The sequence below is a fragment of the Nycticebus coucang genome, chromosome 3, assembly GCF_027406575.1.
Source record: "Nycticebus coucang isolate mNycCou1 chromosome 3, mNycCou1.pri, whole genome shotgun sequence".
Classification (NCBI taxonomy): domain Eukaryota; kingdom Metazoa; phylum Chordata; class Mammalia; order Primates; family Lorisidae; genus Nycticebus; species Nycticebus coucang.
In genome coordinates, this window is record NC_069782.1 from 41,414,974 (window position 1) to 41,432,091 (window position 17,118).

A 17,118-nucleotide genomic window follows, 5' to 3' on the forward strand; every position below is an offset into this window, starting at 1 on the left:
CTACTGTGTTGTGTCACTTGCCTCAATTCAAATAGTTGTGTTACCACTACAGCTATTTGAATTCTGATTTTGTAGAGTTAAGGTGTCTCAAGATTCTACTTCTACTCAATATCTGAGATAAGACCTGAGTCCAGGTCTTTCAAGTATCTGAAACTATACACTGCCACAAGGTCACTGGACTTGATCTTGTAAATTAAGATCAATTGTAATATTCAAATGCTTTCCATTAAAACAAGAGGTAAAAAATGATGTCATAAAAATATGACATGGCATGCATGTGTTATATCATATCTTTAAAAATATTTAACTAAATTCAAAAAGAATTCTGGGTTATCAAACTCACCAAGTACAGAAGTTCACTATCCAACCTTATTATTATTATTTATTTATTTTTATTAAATCATAGCTGTGTACATTAATATGATCATGGGGCACCATACACTGGTTTTATAGACCATTTGACACATTTTCATCACACTGGATAACATAGCCTTCCTGGCATTTTCTTAGGTATCGTGTTAAGACATTTATATTCTACATTTACAAAGTTTCACATGTACCCTTGTAAGATGCACCGCAGGTATAAGCCCACCAATCCCCCTCCCTCCACCCACCTCCGCCCTTCCTCCTCTCCCTTTCCCTCTTCCCCCATCCAGTTATATCCAACCTTATTAAACATTCTCCACCTTTGTTGTTGTTAACTATTACCTATCTGCTCGACTGGGACTGAAACTTCAGTCCTTTTTGACCCCTACTTTTTTTCAATCAATTCAAAGTCTGAAGGCTCATATTATATTTGATCATTTTTGAAGTGTGACATTATGACTAATAACAGTAATTAGACTCTGCTTCCTCTTCCTACGTCACTTGTACCCCTTCCAATCTGGTGCACTCTATTCATTTGTCCAAGAACAAATTTAATCTGCTCTGAGAAGTCTCTTCTAAATTCCAGGTCTTCTTTAATTATTTTGCTAGCTTATATCCCTCACTCCCAAACTTCATATCTCACCCTCTACAGTGAGCTGTTTATATTCCAGGGTCTCCCCTTCGAGTGTGAGCTACTTTCATCCTGACCTTGAGGAACAGAAGCTATTCAGTAACTATTTGTTAAGCGCAAGAATAAAGAGAATAATGAATATGACTACAAAATGCATTAATTTCCAGCAGAATCAACCAGGTTGGTATTTGTACCTATACATCTTTATATAATGTTGTCCATTTTTGTTTAAGTTTTATAAGGAAAAAGTGTCATGCTGTGTGGCTAATGTTTTGCAGAGGACAGGCTGCACCATAAATCTTCAGTGCAATGATATGTGATCTTCCTTAGTCTGGGGGGACTGACTCTTGAGTAGTGATAATTGTGAATCTATGAGATATGCTGCTGATAAGCTCTATCCAATTCGTTCACTTCTACGTATCCAACACCCAGCACAGTTCTGGCACTTTGGGTGTATGTAAAAGTGCGCATTAAATGAGGGAAGGGAAAGAAAAATGTTTCTACTTAGTTCCGAGAATCCTAGAAAAACTGTGAAGTACTAGAATCTGTTTGAAGCTGTTTTTGCTACTGCTGATCCATAGGCGTTCTGGTGAGGTTACGTTTAAATTGGCAAATTTTATTTGCTATTTTATGGCTCTTTCTTTCCCCTGTGGCACCATGTCTGCTGGTTTTAGTCAAGTATTAACTTAGTGAGAAGTTGTCTTCACAGGACCTCAGTGCCCCATTATGCAAAATGAAGGCGATGTTGTTTACATCAAAATATTGCTACATGAGATGTAATAATTCAAATCAAGAGGTGAACTGAAAACTGGAATAAATTAAGTAATTGAAACATTAGTTATCTTCTCATCATTTTACTTTCTGTATTCATTTTAAAACTCGACAAGAAGGCTACAAGAATGAGATTACAAAATTGCTCTCCAAAGCATTTTCTTTTTCTTTTTTTTAAGCATCATCAAATTCTAAGGGAATGCTGCTTTTTGTTAACAAACTGCCTTTCATTTGCTAGAGCACAGCTTTGTCATTCTTTAAGTTTGTTTTTAATGTATATTCCCAGAGCTTTCGTCATTCACATTAATTGTGGTTGGATAATTGTGTGCTAAAATCTTCACAAATATGTTCAAAACATAGACTGCAGGCTGGGAGAACAGATGCACCAATAATCTCTTAAAATTTGTTTTAGTGATGACAGGTCTATTGGGATGTAAGTATCTCCTTCTAAGAAATTCTCCAAAGACATAATGCAATTATAAAAATTAGAGAGGAGACAGAGCAGAACAAATGGGAGAGAAGTATTCATCATAAGTTACTCAATTTAATATAGTAGATGCCGCTAGAAAAGAGTGGTAATTACGCCCAGAAAAATCTAAGCAGGGAGCAGAGGAAATCTTCCCAATCCTTATCCTAGCCAGATAGCCGGATGATGTAGCCGGATTCTACATCATCTACATTGTTGAGTAAATAATTGCTGTCTTAGGTAAAGGGTTTGACTGTCGTGCCTGGGTTTCCTTCTGAATGGCCGTCTACCCCAATTTGGTCTCTTCAGTGGTCTTTTATTTAAATGTTTGCCTTTCCCAGGACCCCAGGATATATCTTTGTAGTGAATCTCATCCACTCCTATAATTCTATCTCCTATAAATACAACGCTGTCCAAATTGCAAATACAGAATTTCTCGCCTGAGCTCCAGATCCATATCTAACACTGTGAGGGGTGTCTTCATGTGAGGACTCCCAGGCACCTCACACTCGTGTGTCTAGTACCAAACTCATCCATTTCCTCTACAGATCTGCTCCTTGTACTTTAATAGGTCCTGTATCTTACAGGTATCCTTGACTCCTCCTCTCACTCACCATCATGAGTTGCTTGATTTTTTAATAAATCCTGTAGATTTAAATTATTTTTCATTCTGTCCTCTTGCTACATTTCCTCTGTTCTTTATTTTTCCTTGTCCAGTTACTCATGGTTTCTTTTTTTGGCTGGGGTTGGGTTTGAACCCACCACCTCCGGTATATGGGGCCGGTGACCTACTCCTTTGAGTCACAGGTGCTGCCCAATTTACTCATAGTTTTCTGTCACCTTGCTGGATTTTGCTCCCACACCGCTCTCAAACCGTGCTCTACGAGGCAACCACACCAATGGATTGCACAAAGTGGCAGGCACTTCACCAACCTTAACATACATCCTGATTTGTGCCAGGTGTAACAGAGCCGGCCTCCCGATCTAGCCTCATCTCTCAACACCCACTCTTCGTGCTGACTGCTATGCCCTGGCTTTGCTGAAGTACTTGATTCTTTTTTTGAATGAAGTTTACTATTTTCTATCTCTATTCCCATTTTCCTATAATGTTCTGCTTGAATTATTTTTTCAGGACTTAGCTCTGACATTTTCCTATTGGGGAGATACTGTCTTTATTGCTTTTTCTCTGTTCACTCTGTATTATGAGTCCCTTTCCACTGTATTTTAAACCAGATATGTGTGTTAACATCAACATAACCACCTGTGTGTGTGTATGCATATAAAATCTACACCCTGAGAATAAATATGATGATAACATGTGACTAACACTTTACATTTATTGGGTACTTACTACAGGCCAGGCAATGTTCTAAATTCTTTACTCATAGTAACTAATCTACTCCTCACAGAATCTTTGTCCTCTGTACGCTATGAATCTTTATTTTACACATGTGGATGCTGAAACACAAATAGGTGGAGTAAGCTGCCTAACGCCTAACAGAGCAAAGTTCAAATTTGAATAATCTGGTTCTAAACCCATATTCTTAACCAGGTTCTATACTGACTTCTACAAAAGGTAAGATACACCTTACCGATTTGACATGGATCAGATAAAAAGTGGGTCCAGTAATGACAGCAGGTTCACTCCAGCTGATATTGATGCTAAACGGTGAGGTTGCTACTACATGAACATTTTCAGGAGGACCATCCGGAGCTATGACAATAGAAAACCAATTATTCTGCTGCATAGAGTAAGTCTCGGCTGTAGTACAATGGTAGAAATACCATGAAAAGTGGATAGTCACAATGAATCATAGTGAATTAATTTGACATTGATTTATACTTCACAGCATGCTCAAGTATTTCAAATCAAAACATTTAATTCTTAAAACTAGTTAGTATATACAAAGCACTTCCACATGTGTAATTAAATAATAAATAAATGATTTTAACACTTGAAGTAATATTTTAAAAAGTAATATTTTAAAAAGAAATTAATTTAGTAAAAGAAATCTTTTATTTTGTATTTTTATTTTAAAATAGATAACCTAAAAATTTGCAGACATGTATCTGACAGCAAAAAGAGAAAAGAGCTCAGTTAAAGAATTAAAACTGGTATAAGGGAATTATAGTTAAAATATATTGCCTTAAAAATGTATGTTGGGTTGGTTTTATTGTTTTTATTGAAGGGGAAGAATAGAAAATGGGCCATCCAATTCCTCTGATCTATTATTAAAAGTGTGATCTTCACATATTTTCTCATTCATTATGATTTCAAACAAATTCTTAAATTTGTCCTACTTTCCTGATTTGCTTCCCAAGAGTGCAAAATGAGATAATATTTTAAGAAATCTTAAGAAAACACCGATGTTAAGTTTTCAATTTGTGAAACCACTAAGAACTAGAAGGGTCAGTAGTATGTTCAGGATTTAGACACTTTAAATCTGACATAAACATTAATTTAGGAACACTGGTTTACACATCTCTGCCCTCCCAGGGCATGGAGCCAAATCAGGTGATACTAAATAGAGGGAGATAAGAAATTCCCCACATTTCTGAGTTTTAAATCCATGCGAGCAAAGATTACTGAACATGTAATATCCCATAAAAAATGTAAAGAGGAACAGAAAATATTCCCTTTGCCAAATAATTTATAATCCTGTGAGAGCAACAAGTTGTGATCTTAGTTAAACACAAAATGTCTGGAGCTCAGTTTCTCTATCAGATGAATATTTTATAGTCCTTCAAAATATGTGAAATTGGCTACTTCGATAATTTGGCACATTGTTGCCAATTAATATAATATACATAGGGCCGAATAAAGGTAAGCATTAACTATAAATAAATAGTATTCTCCTGTGAGAGGGTGAAGTGATGAACGCTGATGGGGAGGCAAGGTAAAGACACAAGGTGGGACTCTAGCAGGAGGCTCTGCAAGATGAGCAGGATTTCAATAAACGGATGAGCAGAATGAGGGGCCATGCTAAGGGATCATGGCAATGCCACAAAAACGTAAATAACAGGGTCCACAGACAGAATTGTATTACCATAGAAGGGCTTTCCTTGGTACTCTTACGTTTATTATTTTACATAGTCAAAAATATTACTCTAAAAAATGATCCATAAACTTCATCAGATGGTCAAAAGGATCTATGGTACAAATAAGGTTCAGAATCCTCAAATTTAGGGAATAAAGATATCATAGACCAGTGTTCAAGATATCATAGACCACAAGCCTCAAATAGTAATCTGGGACCTGAACTAGGAACCACTTGTTATGTTGAAGAACTTGGACTTCATTCTTTAAATTATAGAATGTGATTGAGGTGTTTGAGAAAGAGAGTATTCTTCTAATGATTTAGGAAAACAACTCAGATAGCTGTGAGAAAGTCAAGGGCTCTAAAGGACACAGAGTCTATTAGGCTATTTCCTAAAACACAGGGTAAGATATGAAACCCCAAATTAGTGCCAGTAGGTATAGATAGGAGGAAAATAGAATGAGAGGCACTTAGAAAACTTAATAAAAATAACTCTGGGGAGGATTAGAGGTGGGTTCAACCTAAGATAGAAGAAGTAGTGAAGCTGATTCACGTGTTAATCCCAGCAGAACACTGACAGTTCACAACAGCACACCGGAGGATATGTTCAGGTTTGGGGGGTGTGAGAAGGCTGTGAGAAGAGATGATGAAAATGGATTTGTACCCACTGAGGATGAGAACCTCAAGAAGACTGAGCTGTCTACCTGGCAGTTGGAAAGGGGAGCCTAGAATGAGGAAGACTGGATCAGGATAGAAACGTGTTGTTGATTTAGAGAAAATTTTTTCAGATAGCTCCTTACAAATTAGGATAGTGCTATGCATACATATGGCCAGTGGATCTGCTTCAGTGAACCACATGTTCTGAAGAGAACGAAAAGGTTTATTTTAATACGTATTAGTATTAAACATGTCACTATGATTCGAATGTGTCCCTTCCCAAATTCAAGTGATGAAACTTTTTTTTTGTGGTTTTTTTTTTTTTTTTGGCCGAGGCTGGGTTTGAACCCGCCACCTCTGGCATATGGGACCGGCGCCCTACTCCTTGAGCTACAGGCGCCGCCCTCAAGTGATGAAACTTGATGGTCAGTGTGATGGCATAAAGAGGTGGGGTCTTGCAATCGTCGGATTTCTTTTTTGAATGTATTTATGTTCGTTTGTTCTTTACGAGGTTTTTGTTTCTAGTCCTTATCGTAAACATTGTTATTGTTATTGAATTTTAAGCCTTTTTAATTCTGTGAAGGCAAAAAGTGGAAACCTAATAAACACATGTATATGTAAAAAAAAAATTGTGGAAAATAAACAAAAGGTTTATTTTGTTTATTAAAAAGAGGTGGGGTCTTAAGAGGTGGTTAATTCCTGAGGACTCCTGCTCTGACAAATAGGAACAGGATCCTTATAAACAGGACTACCCCTGCCCTTCTGCATTTTGCCATGTGAGGACATGGCCTCCTTCCCTTTCCTCAACGAACCTGCCTGCACCTTCATCTTGAATTTTCCAGCCTTTGGAACTGTGAGAAAACACATCTCTGCTCTTACAGATTACCCTGTCTCTGATATTTTGTTATCATAGGACAAAACCGATTGAAATAGAGGTTAATAGTAGTGATAGTCTTAAAACATGAATGAATGATTCATATTAGAGTTTATTTCTTAGAAATATATTAAGAGTGGAATTTTGTCACACAACTCAACACAAAATATTATTTTAATAGTAGCAGTGACATATTTTAATGATAGTAGTTGAATGTAACTATAGAGAAATCTAGCAAATATATATAAGGTAGTTTTTGTGGGAAAATACCTTTGGGGTGACATATATATCCTTCCTACTTGGACTTCTTCTGAAAATTTCAAAATAATACAAACATTGACACACCTGGCTCAAGGATACAATCCATACTGCCCAGGAAAGCATCCAGGAGAAAGTGGAAAGAGGGACGTTCCAGGATCAGAGCTCTGATGAGCTGAGAGGTGCTAGCAATGATGACTGAGTTGGGTACACAGTTTCTCCAACAACCAAAGCAGAGGATATCTTACTTTAGATCTACACACACCCACCCTGCATAACCTGACATTTTTGATCTTATTACTTCTATGTTTATGACCCGAGGAAAACTGCCTTAAATTGTAGTCCAATTTACTTAGGTAATTACATACATCAGATGAGAGAGCAAGAGTGGTCTCCTGCCACGAGCATAATGAATTACTTTTGGATGATCTCACAGAATAATGCACTGGGGTTTCAAGAGCAGCAATCCTCTTCTTACCTTTTCCAAGTGGATATTCCTTAGAGACTTATGCCCGCTGTTTTGTAAATAACCTGCAGCTCTGAATCTCCTTATTCACGATGTTAAGTTAGGAGTGGGTGGGCTTCAGGACCAGGCCCACTATTACGGAACACTATTACATACTCACCTCATGGAGAAATCTGCTGGGAAAAATACAAGATGTTTTGTGGGTTTCAATGCCGTGCATTCTGCCTCTGACTCTATAAAAAGCGATAGGATAGGCTCGGCACCTGTAGCTCCATGACTCGGGTGCCAACCACATACACCAGAGCTGGTGAGTTTGAATTCAGCCTAGGCCTACCAAACAACAATGACAAATACAACAAAAAATAGCTGGGCATTGTGGCAGGTGCCTGTAGTCCCAACTACTTGGGAGACTGAGGCAAGAGAATCTCTTAAGCCCAAGAGTTTGAGGTTGCCATGACCTGTGACGTCAGGGCACTCCATCGAGAGCAACATAGTGAAACTGTCTCAAAAAAAAAAGGCGGGCGGGGGAGGGTGATGGGATAAGAGGTATGTACAGATATATTCGGGCCCCTTGATTATTAATATTTTTACAAAACCTGATTTCTAGCTATGCAAGAACTAGCATGGAGAAGAAAAATTTTCTGACAGGCCACATATTTCAAGTGGTATAAACTAGGAAAATATTTTAGTGCCCCCTTGTCTTTATTTATACTCAAGTGTTTAGTTGGCTGTTAGATTAAATTTATGCATTTACTGAACCAATAAATATTTATTAAGCATCTGCTATGTGCAAGGCACTGGAAAGATACAATACTTGTACAAATGATCAAGATAGGTTTGGAACTATCCGTCAACTCCAGCTGTTAACCATTTTCTTCATTGAACCACTGTTTATTGAACACCTACGACATGCCAGGTGTTTACTTGTTGGAAATAGATAAGAGAAGTAAACAGACAAAGAGCATGGAACTTCTACTTCAACAATGGAGACAAATAATACTCCAGAATATTAGAAAAAATTAGATAAATTAACATGTAACATACAAATAAATTATATACCATATTAGGAAGTGTTTTGTACCATGAAGCAGGATAATGGGAATGGGGATGTTTTGAGGGGTTACTATTTTAAATAGGATGGTCAGGACATGCCTCACCAAGCAGATAACATTAAAGAAAAATGAAAAGGAGGTTGGGGAGGATGGGATGTTTGGAGGAAGATTGTCACAGAGAGGAGAATGGCCAGTGCAAAGGCCCTCAGGCAGGATTATGCCTGATGTCTTCTAGGAATAACAATGATTCCAAAGTAAGGCTGAAGTCATGTGAGCTGGAATGACAGTCTAAAATAAAATAGGGGCCAGACTGCACAGAGCCTTTAAGACCATAGCTAAAGTCTTTGTAAGAATGGCTACCGTGGGCAAAAATTCAAATGTCATAGTTTATTATCACAAACTAGAGGAGACCACAATAGATGGTGGTGTTTGGCATCTAATTTATATCAGAAAAATGGGCCAAAATTAATTAAGTCAGAAAAGGAAAGATTATCTCCAGAATATATTTGACTCATGTCCCTGTATAAAGTACACCAACTCAGTGCTGTTAGGACGACACTGTCAGACTCACTCCAGCAGGCAAGCAGGGTGGCATATTATTGTTACTCAGACTTCATGAACAACTTGTTGAGAATTTTCTGTGACTAAGAAAGTTGGTGAGATTGTTGTACGACTATATTGATAGTAGCTTGTGTTTAGAAATATTTCTAAGAAACTATATCCCCATCTCTACTCCATAGTGAGGATCCATAGTTAGGATCTCAGTTGAAGACAGTTCCAAAACAATTTTCCAAGGAAACTTTGGCTTGTAAATATGTCTGTACACTAACCCAGGAAGCAGTATAATGCCTTGCCTCAACTTCTCATCTTTCATAGTAAAATGTCCACCCTGCACTTACTCCCTTAATACTAGTAATCAAAGCTCTCCTCGAGGAGTGTCTGCCACCCCAAGCAGAGATGAGAGGAAAAGGACCTTCAAAGATCATTTGTGACACATCTAATCTCTGTACTACTAAATATTTTAAGTCCTTTACTCTAATCAGTCATTAGAAAAAGGCAAAGTATTTAGCCCCTTGCTGAGCTGCGCCATTTCTTGAACTTTTCCCAAATTATTTTTCCTTCTTTCTTTTTTATTTAAGAAAAAATTATTCTAAGCATTTTCAGTAGAGTTGGTAATGAAATGGTCTGTTTGTTACATAAGTTCCCTGTGTTGAATTGTTAATGAAAAATTTCTTACTGCATTTTATCAGCGTGTATTCTCGAAGCACTAGAGCTCCTAAATATAAACAAAAAAGTAAACATATATTACTGAATATATATGATGTATTATGTGTTATGTATAAAATATAGATATTTCATTTGTTTAGAGCACTGAAGGATAGTTGATTAATTCACAGGCAACATAAAGATTTACAACACCAAAATATTCATCCATTATAAAACAGCATCTTATTATTTTAGTACTATCTGATATCATGATGTACTTATAAGCATATACAAATGTCAAAGTCCTTTTAGGTAACTTCCTTATGGAATTCATCAAAATTCCAAAAATGCATAATAAAATATATCAAGTACTAGTGTCACATAAGGGGAGCTACAAAGCTACAAAATTAAAATATGAATGCCAAATACAAAAATAAAGGAAGCTGACGGTGGTGAAGGTATGGGGAGTGGAAAACATGCCAGTTTAAAAGCTTAGTAACTTATAAGCATCTTTGGTAGACTTTGTTTATCTTCCCATAAACTGTCACATTCTGATTTAGGATTGTTTGTGAAATGAATCTCATCAGTAATGAGCCAAGATATCACTATACCCTTTCTCTTATAAATCACAGAAATTTACTCAGTAGGAATGATCTATCCTTATTCTCTCATTCCCCATAATCCAATCACTTCCTCTCATAAGCACTTTCCCCCTGGTTTTCACTATAATGCATTTTCTGTAACTAACAACCATCATTTCCTGATTATCATGCTTCTATCCTTGCACAGGAATGTAGGTCTTATGTGGGTCAGGGTCATCTTTCCCATCCATCTGTGTCTCCATGCTAAGTGTGTTAGCTCAAAGGTGAGTCTGGATAGACCATCATTTAGTCAGGTCCCTATAAAAGTTTGAATGTCACACGTCTATGCCACTTTGATTAAGAACCAACAAGTTTTGGTGTGTCTAATACTATACTTTTAGAATAAGCACATTCAAAGAGTTATTAGCAACTTCTCCACATGTAGATCCCTGTAAATCTAACTTACTGGTGAAAAACATCAGAGAAAGTACTCTATGATTTCTAGTTTACCATGCAATGGTGCCTTTCCTAAGAGAATAAACATAAATAAATAAATGACTTGACAGAAACTCAAAAAATCTTGAACTGAGTATTCCTGTGATTTAAATGGCCCACATCTATTTGAATTTAAATTCAGTATAAAGTTTATTTAAAAGGTCTGCCATTCTGAGTATTTTAATTTCAAGATTTGGTATACTGGACCACTAGATTTCTGAGGACTGTCATCACTAAATGAAGGACTCTGTTTTTTCTCAGCTATACAGGAGTGGGAAAATTCTACGACTGTGAGTTAACTTTGATTTGAGACACCAGGAAGACTTATCTTTGAGCTTTAGATGGCTCTTGGGACTAGAGGAAATCTAAATGGCCCAGTGGATTCTTTGTGTCTTAATTCAAGGCATCAAGGCCCCGAAAGAAGCTTAGCAATTTGATTCACCATAGTTCTGTACACCAAGAGTATCTGAGGACATATCCCTGTCCGCTGATCACAACTCTGTGAAAACCGGCTATCCTTCCCTAGTGTTGGATGTTTCTTTAGAGCCCCGTGATTTCACTGGCCAACAAGGAACACCACTACTGGTGTGGGAAATATTTCCTTCCATTGTACAAAACTTTAGTCTTGTTTTAAGTTACATTTCTCAACAAGACGGTACTTCAAAGGGTGTGGCACAAAGGTATGAGAAACCCTGCAAGCTTAAGAACTTGACAAATTAGATTATTTGTTGAATACTGAGAATGATTCATGGAAGTTCATAGGATTAGACTTAATTATATGACCATCTTATCTGATTCCTAAATTACTTATTTTCTTACTCATTTCAAACTGGCTTAAGTTAAAAAAAAATACAAAATACCAAAAAAAAAAAAATATTCCTCTCACTTTCAATACTTGCCATGCCAAGTAGGAATAAAACATTTAAAAAAAATAGCACTATTACTTTAGGATCAATCAGATAATAAATCTTTTCCTAGAATTACATCGAGTTTATAAAAATAACTTTATATAATAGTAGTTCTCGAAAAGTGGTCTTCAGAAAAAACCCACAAAACAAAACAAAACAGTGTGGTCTCCAGTCCTGCACCATCAACATCACTGGGGAAGTGGTAGCTAAGGGATTTTTGAGGCCATACCCTAGATGCACTGGATCAGAAACCCTCCTGGTAACGGTAATGACTATAGTGTGAAAGCCACTGCTCTATAAATTACCTACACGCCATTCGAAAAAGTAGTGACATTGCTATTCAGATTGGATGGCCAATAATCATAACCCTTGGAATAAGGTGGAAAGGAGGATTATATTTCTGTTTTTTCTGAAGGCTAAGGAAGTGGCTATGGAGGAAATTTGGGAGCTGGTACTCAACATGAAGACATGCACAAGCCACCAGACATTGTATATTTGCATCTCCCACCACCTTTAATTCTATTTTAATTTTGGACACACCATGAAGAGGGTTCTTCCTACCACTTTCTTACATTCCTAAAGTTCCTATCACAGTAACACGTCATCATGTTCTATAAGAAGATAAAATACCACCAGTCTCATGCTACTGTGAAACTCCGCACTGGAACAACCTAGAATAACCACTGTATGGTGTAACAGTATAAATATATACTATAATAGTATATAATAGTATGATAATAGTATTACCATTCTATGGCTTTTAGAGCCAGGATAAATGTTGCTATTTTGTTACCAAGGATATATCATTAAAGGAAAAATAAAAATCAAGGATATCAGAAAACTCAAAAATACAGTCTGAGGTTACATATGTCAAAAGTCATGGTCAGGCGGCACCGGTAGCTCAGTGGGTGGAGTGCTGGCCACATATACCCAGGCTGGTGGGTTCGAACCTGGCCTGGGCCAGCTAAACAACAATGACAACTGCAACAAAAAAAAAAAAAAGAAGAAGAAGAAGAAAGAAAAAAAGAAAAAGAAAAAAGTCATGGTCAATTTTTGTTTGGGATCGGAGGTGGATGGATTGCGTACTAGAAACTTATATAATATCTTGAGGTCTTTCTTAGTCCTAGTTGTCAAAGCTAATAATATGGTATTATTAGCTTTATAAGTAATAATATGGTATTATTATAAGTATTTATAAGTATCCTTATAATTTCCTTTGTTGGAAAAGATACCCTATGTGCTTATGCAAATGAGATTTTAAGATTTTTTTATTTATATTATGGAAAACTGGCTTAATGACCTGGCAGAAGCTTTTTGACATTGGATATATAATTGTTTTATTGAATTATTTAATTTTATTTGCTTACTATCATTTCCTTTAAATTATGATTTCACCTGAATATCTTCTCCGTGAAATCATACTTAGCACCTCTCTACTTTTTGGTGCTTTATACCACCCTGATTCTTGGCAAGATCAAACATTGCAGGCTCTGTGCTAGAAATGAAGGAGACTCACAAATGAATCAATGTGTAGGGCATTTAGAATAAGACCAACATATAGCAAACACTCAATAAGTTGAGATGCTGCTGTTATTATTATTAACTGTACAACTTAGGTCTCTTTTTTAAATTAAATCATAGCTATGTACATTAATGCATTTATGGGATACAATGTGCTGGTTTCATAAATAATTTGAAATACAACAAACCGGTTGACATAGTCTTCACTGCACTTTCTTAATTATTGTGTTAAGACATTTATACTCTACACTTATTGATAATATCCAGCATCCTTTCATGATCAGACACTTAAGAAAATAGGTATAGAGGGACATTTTTCAAACTGATAAAGGCCATCTATAGCAAACCCACAGCCAATATCATATTGAATGGAGTAAAATTGAAAACATTTCCACTCAGATCAGGAACCAGGGAAGGTTGCCCATTGTCTCCACTGCTATTTAACATTGTAATGGAAGTCTTAGCCATCGCAATCAGGCCAGAGAAAGCAATCAAGGGTAACCAACCAAATAGGTTCAGAGTAGATCAAACTTTCATTCTTCACAGATGATATGTTCCTATACCTGGAAAACCCCAGGTGCTCAACTACAGAACTCTTAGAAGTGAACAAGGAATACAGCAGTATCTCAGGATACAAAATCAATACTCACAAGTCATTAGCTTTTATATATACCCCCAAGCTGAAAAAACAGTCAAGGACTCTATTCCTTTTACAGTAGTGCTAAAGAAGATGAAATGTTTGGGAATTTACCTAACAAAGGATGTGAAAGATCTCTATAAAGAGAACTATGAAACTCTGAGAAAAGAAATAGTTGAAGATGTTAACAGCTTAGGTCTCTTAATTCACTTATTAGGCCTGACCAGAGAGTGCACAAACCACCACACATCATAATCCTAAGATGTTTTTAGAATTTGGACTTTTCCATAGTCAAATTCAGAGTTTTCTCTACTTCTTACATAAATGCAAAAGAAATGGAGCTGACTTTTTGTTGACCTATGGTCTAATGCTAAGGTAGAATCTGAGGTGAAGTTAAAGACCAAAACTCACAAAGCCTTAAGTCTACTTCACACTTATTTCTAAGCCGAGAGAAAGAAGATTCTCAGAAGAGTAAAAATAAATTGAGTTAAACTTGAAATTATAATATCCTTTGTTTAATTTTTAGTGATTTTGCTGAACAACATATTCTTCTCTGCTATATAATCAGGATTTCAAAAATAAATACTTTTATTTAAGTTAGAGAAAACCTGGAAAAGTCTTTTGTCATTAAATATGTAGTTGAAGACTTTATTAAATATTTTAATTATATATGCTTACTATCATTTCCTTTATATTATCATTTTGCTCAAATATGTTTCCTTTATATTTACATTAAACATCCCAAATATAAACATTGTATTTTTTCCTTTATGTTCCTCATGTGCCATCGACATAGTATGATTTTGCCTCACTATTCATATTACCAGCTCACTATCTCAAGTAATCATGTAGAGATTTTTAATGTTTTGATCCATTCTGAAATAGTTATGTCTTATTTTCCTTCACTGTTCAAAATCCTTCTAAATGTACTATGAACACATTTCTTTTCTACATGCAATAATTCATATTTTATGTTAATTAACGAAAAGGAAAATCACAAAATGATCAACAATATACAGACTGATTTTCCAAAATAAAAGCTGAACATATCAAATATAGACAACTGACCAAGACAATTTTAATTTTGGCAATAACCAAGCAAGTGTTTGAAAGAAAAGCTTTAAGCAAAAATAAAAGAGTTGAAAAAATTTTCGTATGAACTATTTTTGAATAAGGAGAATTTTGATATCGAAAATTCTTCTGCATTATTGGCAGCACCTGTGGCTCAAAGGAGTAGGGCCAGCCCCTTATGCCAGAGGTGGCGGGTTCAAACCCAGCCCCCCCAAAAAGAGAGAGAGAAATACTTCTGCATTAAAGCACGAGGGACTTTGCCTAACAATTGCAATCAGTGTAACCTGGCTTATTGTACCCTCAATGAATCCCCAACAATAAAAAAAAAAAAAAAGAAAAATGTTTTCCTTCCATATTCCTAATGAGTCATAGATAGCAAGTAGCCGCAGAGGGTGGAAACGTACATAAGATATGTTCACTTGGTCATTTCTACTATTAAAGAGTAGAAAAGAGTCCCACCAGAGAGAGAGAAATAATTATGATCAATATGTTTACTAGTTCAGAAACAAGTTTAGGGAAGTAAGAGGAGAAAGCATTTCTGGAAGGCTCCCCCAAAGAGATACTTAAAGTAATATCTAAAGAAAAGGTAGCTGGTCACCAAAGAAGAAGAAGGGAAAGGATAGAAGAAAGAAGAGCAAAGATCCTGGGGCCTGAAGAAGAAGGACAACACCTGTGTGAGGAGCAAAGCCCAGTCCCGAATGGCACTGTAGAGCTTCTAACAGTTACGGTGTTTAAGGCAGCAAATAGAAAACAGCCAGATTTTCAGCAGAATAATGACATGATCAGGTAAGTGTGTTATCTGACTGCATATGAAGGGAAGAAAAGGAGGGCAAAATGCCTTTTAGAAGTGTTTTGTAATAATCTACTAGATAAATATTAAACGTCTGGATTTAAATACTCTTGCCAAAGAAAAATAAGCAAATTCAAGAGATATTTAGAAGGTTAAACGCAATAGGACTCAGGTACTGACCTCTGGAGAATGGGAGTAGCTAAAAAAGAATTAAGAATGACTCCCAGGTTGCTCGTTTGAGCAGGAACGGTGGTGCAACACAGTAAAACAGGGAACACGCAGGAGGAAAAGGTTTACTTTGGGGTGACGGTAATATGGAGTTTGAGCTGCTCTGTGGAAACCTGAGTGATCATACCCAAAACTCCAACATACAGGTCTAGATGACAAAGATATGGTCTTGAATTACACATCTGGGAGTCTAGTGCAACTAAATTAGGAGACTTTCAACAGCATCTAAATAATTTTGCAGAGTACAGCCATCATGTCTACAATAAATCATATTTGCTTTCTCTAGCAGTAGCAAGATAGAGCCCATTCTAAAAACGCACTGCATAGCCGGGTGTGGGTCATGGTGGTGGGCGCCTGTAGTCCCAGCTACTTGGGAGGCTGAGGCAGCAGCAAGAGAATTGCTTAAGCCCAAGAGTTTGAGGTTGCTGTGAGTTGTGACAGCACAGCACTCTACCAAGGGTGACATAGCGAGACTCTGTCTCAAAAAAAAAAAAAAAGAGCAAATAAAAAAATAAATAAATAAAAATGCAGTGCCGCTAAATAGGCTCCCATATGTATTGGGATAAAATTGCCTGTTTATTCAGGGCTAACATCATTTCTTGTCAGTACATATTCGTTTCTTTAGGCAAAGAATGATTTTTATACTGTTACTGCAACATTGATCACATTGTAAGTGCATTACACAGTTTAGGAGAAATTAAGAAAAATGATGTTGTGTATAGTGACGCATTAAGACCTTCTTATTTTAAAGAACGTTAAGGTATACGTTGCCCTCTACTTGGTTTTCCTTTTTCTTTTTTTAGATCATAAAGTTACATTCCTTAGAAACTTCTTTGATGAGGCATGTTTTGTTGAATTTTTTTTTTTTAACCTCACAGATGTTTGGGTAGTTAAAATTCCTCATGAGTATGGTGTCCTGTGGTTTTCACAACCTAAGTGTTAGCCCAGGAATTTTCTTTTCTTGCTTTCTTCCAGTCCTGGTGGTCTACAGGAGATGCACATCACGAGAGTCCCATTTTGTTTCATACGCTTGTTTAAAGTTATCATAACCTCAGCAGGGTAAGTATCTATTCTATGCCAAGGAGGTGGTTAACACAGTGAT

At 36.5% G+C, this 17,118-nt stretch overlaps 1 protein-coding gene across 1 annotated transcript in view; it reads right to left on the reverse strand.

The window, feature by feature from the left end:
- PTPRQ (protein tyrosine phosphatase receptor type Q) overlaps positions 1-17,118 on the reverse strand; it is a 194,957-nt gene that overhangs the window by 74,968 nt on the left and 102,871 nt on the right. Inside the window, exon 27 of the mRNA XM_053585939.1 lies at positions 3,827-3,948. Coding sequence (XP_053441914.1) covers positions 3,827-3,948 — 122 coding nt within the window. The remainder of the gene's footprint in view (positions 1-3,826; positions 3,949-17,118) is intronic.